The sequence below is a fragment of the Micromys minutus genome, assembly GCF_963924665.1.
Source record: "Micromys minutus genome assembly, chromosome: 7".
NCBI classification, from domain to species: Eukaryota; Metazoa; Chordata; class Mammalia; order Rodentia; family Muridae; genus Micromys; species Micromys minutus.
Window position 1 is genome coordinate 7,412,881 of NC_137976.1, and position 1,378 is coordinate 7,414,258.

Consider the following 1,378-nt stretch of genomic DNA (forward strand, 5'->3'; position numbering starts at 1 on the left):
GATGTTCTTTCCATCAATCTGCTCCATTTTTGTCCCTGATTTTATTTAGATAGGAACAATTCTGGGTTAAAAATTTTGAAGATGGGTTGCCCTATCCATCCACTGGGAGATGTTTCTATTTACCGGAGATGATCTCTTTGGGTTCCATCTCCCCACTGTTGGGCATTTTGGCTAAGGCCATTTTCACCGAGTCCTGGGAACTTCTTATATCCCAGGACTCTGGAGTTTTCTAGAGGTTTCTTCTCATTCCCCAGCCGTACTGCTACATATTTCCATTCATTCACCTGGCCCTTTGGGCTTTTCTCCTGTCTCCTCCCATAATGAGCACAAATGGATATTTCTTGTCTCTGTACTCTCTCATTCCCAGAGACAAGCATACACGTAAAACTTACAAAAACTCACACGTGTGTTTGGGAGACTGTTGGGGACAATTATGAAGACTAGAGTGTGGCAGTGCTTGAAACAAATATGGTTTATTTAACAATACAAATCTATATTACATCTTTCTTGAAAGCCAACTTTTATGTAGTCCACATATAACTAAGCGCAGTGTCAAAAGAAATTGTAGAGGTTGTTAAACTATATCATTGATAAAGATGAAACAAAATAGACAAGTTGGATTTATTTATTTTACCCTCAAAAATTGATAATATAGAAGTATTTTAGAAGCCATTAAAATGATTCCGGTTTTAGGATACTTGGAGGCACTTTGAATCACAGAGCCAAGTAGATGAAGTACAGAAACTCCTCAGTAGACACCACAGGACCAGTATCTTCTACAGTACAGTGGGTGGCAGCAGCCATAACCATAGCCACCATAGCCACCATAGCCACCATAGCCACCATAGCCACCATAGCCACCATAGCCACAGCCTAGGCCACCATATCCACCATAGCCACCATAGCCATAGCCCAGGCCTCCATAGTAACTGCCATAGTAACACATGGTGTCAGGAGCGGGGTGTTCAGAGGGAGATGAGAATAGGTTAAGTCTGGGTGCTACCATTAGCCAGGGGCCTTTTATACACCTGGGTTGTTGCTGGGAAACCACAGGCATTATGATGTCACACATGTCTCTGCTATGCTTCAGAAAGCATCATAAACATCATGCTTTACTGGACAGAAAAGGCTGCATAACTGAGATAATTGTGATTCTACCTCAGAATCCCATGATCAAATCATGAAAATCCTTCATTATTCAAGACTCTAAACCATTATTTTTCTGGCTTAGTAAATACACCATATGATTTTGTCAGATGATATAAATCATTAGTTTTTTTCTTTTTCCATTTGTTGCCTCAGCCACAGAAAAGTTTTTGTGTTTTCTTTCACATGTATTTAAAAGACATTTTATTTTTTTCAAAATTTATTTATTTTA

General features: G+C 39.4%; 1 protein-coding gene across 1 annotated transcript; it reads right to left on the reverse strand.

Annotated features, from left to right (window-relative positions):
* Positions 1–748: 748 nt before the first annotated feature.
* Positions 749–946, reverse strand: LOC308423013 (keratin-associated protein 20-2-like; the record flags this gene model as incomplete). The annotated part of the gene is made up of 1 exon (XM_080919626.1): positions 749–946. One exon carries the CDS (start codon positions 944–946, stop codon positions 749–751), a length of 198 nt encoding a protein of 65 aa, XP_080775752.1.
* Between the last annotated feature and the right edge of the window lie 432 nt (positions 947–1,378).